A 1,029-nucleotide genomic window follows, 5' to 3' on the forward strand; every position below is an offset into this window, starting at 1 on the left:
GGTAATGATTACCTGATATCTGTATCACAACCAGGTACTAGCAGAGCAATAAAAGCAGTAGCGATGGGTATTACACAATTGCTTGCCAATGAGTGGATCAAATTCCCAAATACAAATGAAAAACGAGCAGCTTTAAAAGAAAGGTAATATTCTTTTACAATTATAAAAGACCATTAAAATTTAACTCTGGCTATAAACAAATATTATTTTTCTGAAGAAAACATAACGTATAATACTAACATGAAATTGAAGTAATTTATGCATGATTGCACACTACTCTCTTAACGGATATTTTCTTAAAAATACTTTAAATAAAAAAATTATCTATTCACACACACAAACTGAATTATAGTTTTTGCCATAATTATTTTATGATATTGTTTACAATATGTTTTTACAGATTTCAAAAGGAAAGAAATTTTAAAGGAGTAATAGGCTGCATAGATTGCACTCATGTTGCTATTGTAAGACCAACACATCACGAGGAATCATATTTAAACCATAAAGGTTTTCATTCCATTAATGTTCAGGCAGTAAGTAGACTTACAACAGAAATACATAATATATAATGTACTAAATACATTTCAAAAAGAAACTTAATGCTTGTATTATTTATAATAAGATAGCATCACACGATTTGGAAATCTTAAACATCAATGCCAGATTTCCTGGAAGTGTCCACGATAACTTTATATGGAGATATTCTGCCGTAAGTGATTTTATGCAACAATTTTATGATTCCGGAGATCGATCAACATGGCTTTTGGGTAAATATAATAATTGTTATTTTATATTTCTTTACCTAATAATATACATAAAAATGTCTATTTCATTATAGGCGATGCAGGTTACGGTTTGGAACCTTGGCTGATGACACCTATCACAGATGCAGCAGCAGAAAGCGCAGAAGCAAGATATACGCAGTGTCACACATCTACAAGAAATTGTATCGAAAGAACTTTTGGACTTTTAAAAAATGTGTGGAGATGTCTTCTTAGTCATCGTGTGCTACATTACGCACCCATCATT

The 1,029-nt window shown here is 30.9% G+C and overlaps 1 protein-coding gene across 1 annotated transcript in view; it reads left to right on the forward strand.

Annotated features, from left to right (window-relative positions):
* Positions 1–7: 7 nt before the first annotated feature.
* The window catches only part of LOC116853743 (putative nuclease HARBI1), a 1,385-nt gene continuing 363 nt past the window's right edge, over positions 8–1,029 (forward strand). The window contains exons 1-4 of the mRNA XM_032834921.1: positions 8–143; positions 401–533; positions 623–767; positions 839–1,003. Of these exons, the coding sequence (XP_032690812.1) occupies positions 64–143; positions 401–533; positions 623–767; positions 839–1,003 (523 nt within the window). The 5' untranslated portion in view covers positions 8–63. The remainder of the gene's footprint in view (positions 144–400; positions 534–622; positions 768–838; positions 1,004–1,029) is intronic.

Source organism: Odontomachus brunneus, unplaced genomic scaffold (assembly GCF_010583005.1).
Source record: "Odontomachus brunneus isolate Ranch 3 - 2012 unplaced genomic scaffold, Obru_v1 Obru_scaffold_577, whole genome shotgun sequence".
NCBI classification, from domain to species: Eukaryota; Metazoa; Arthropoda; class Insecta; order Hymenoptera; family Formicidae; genus Odontomachus; species Odontomachus brunneus.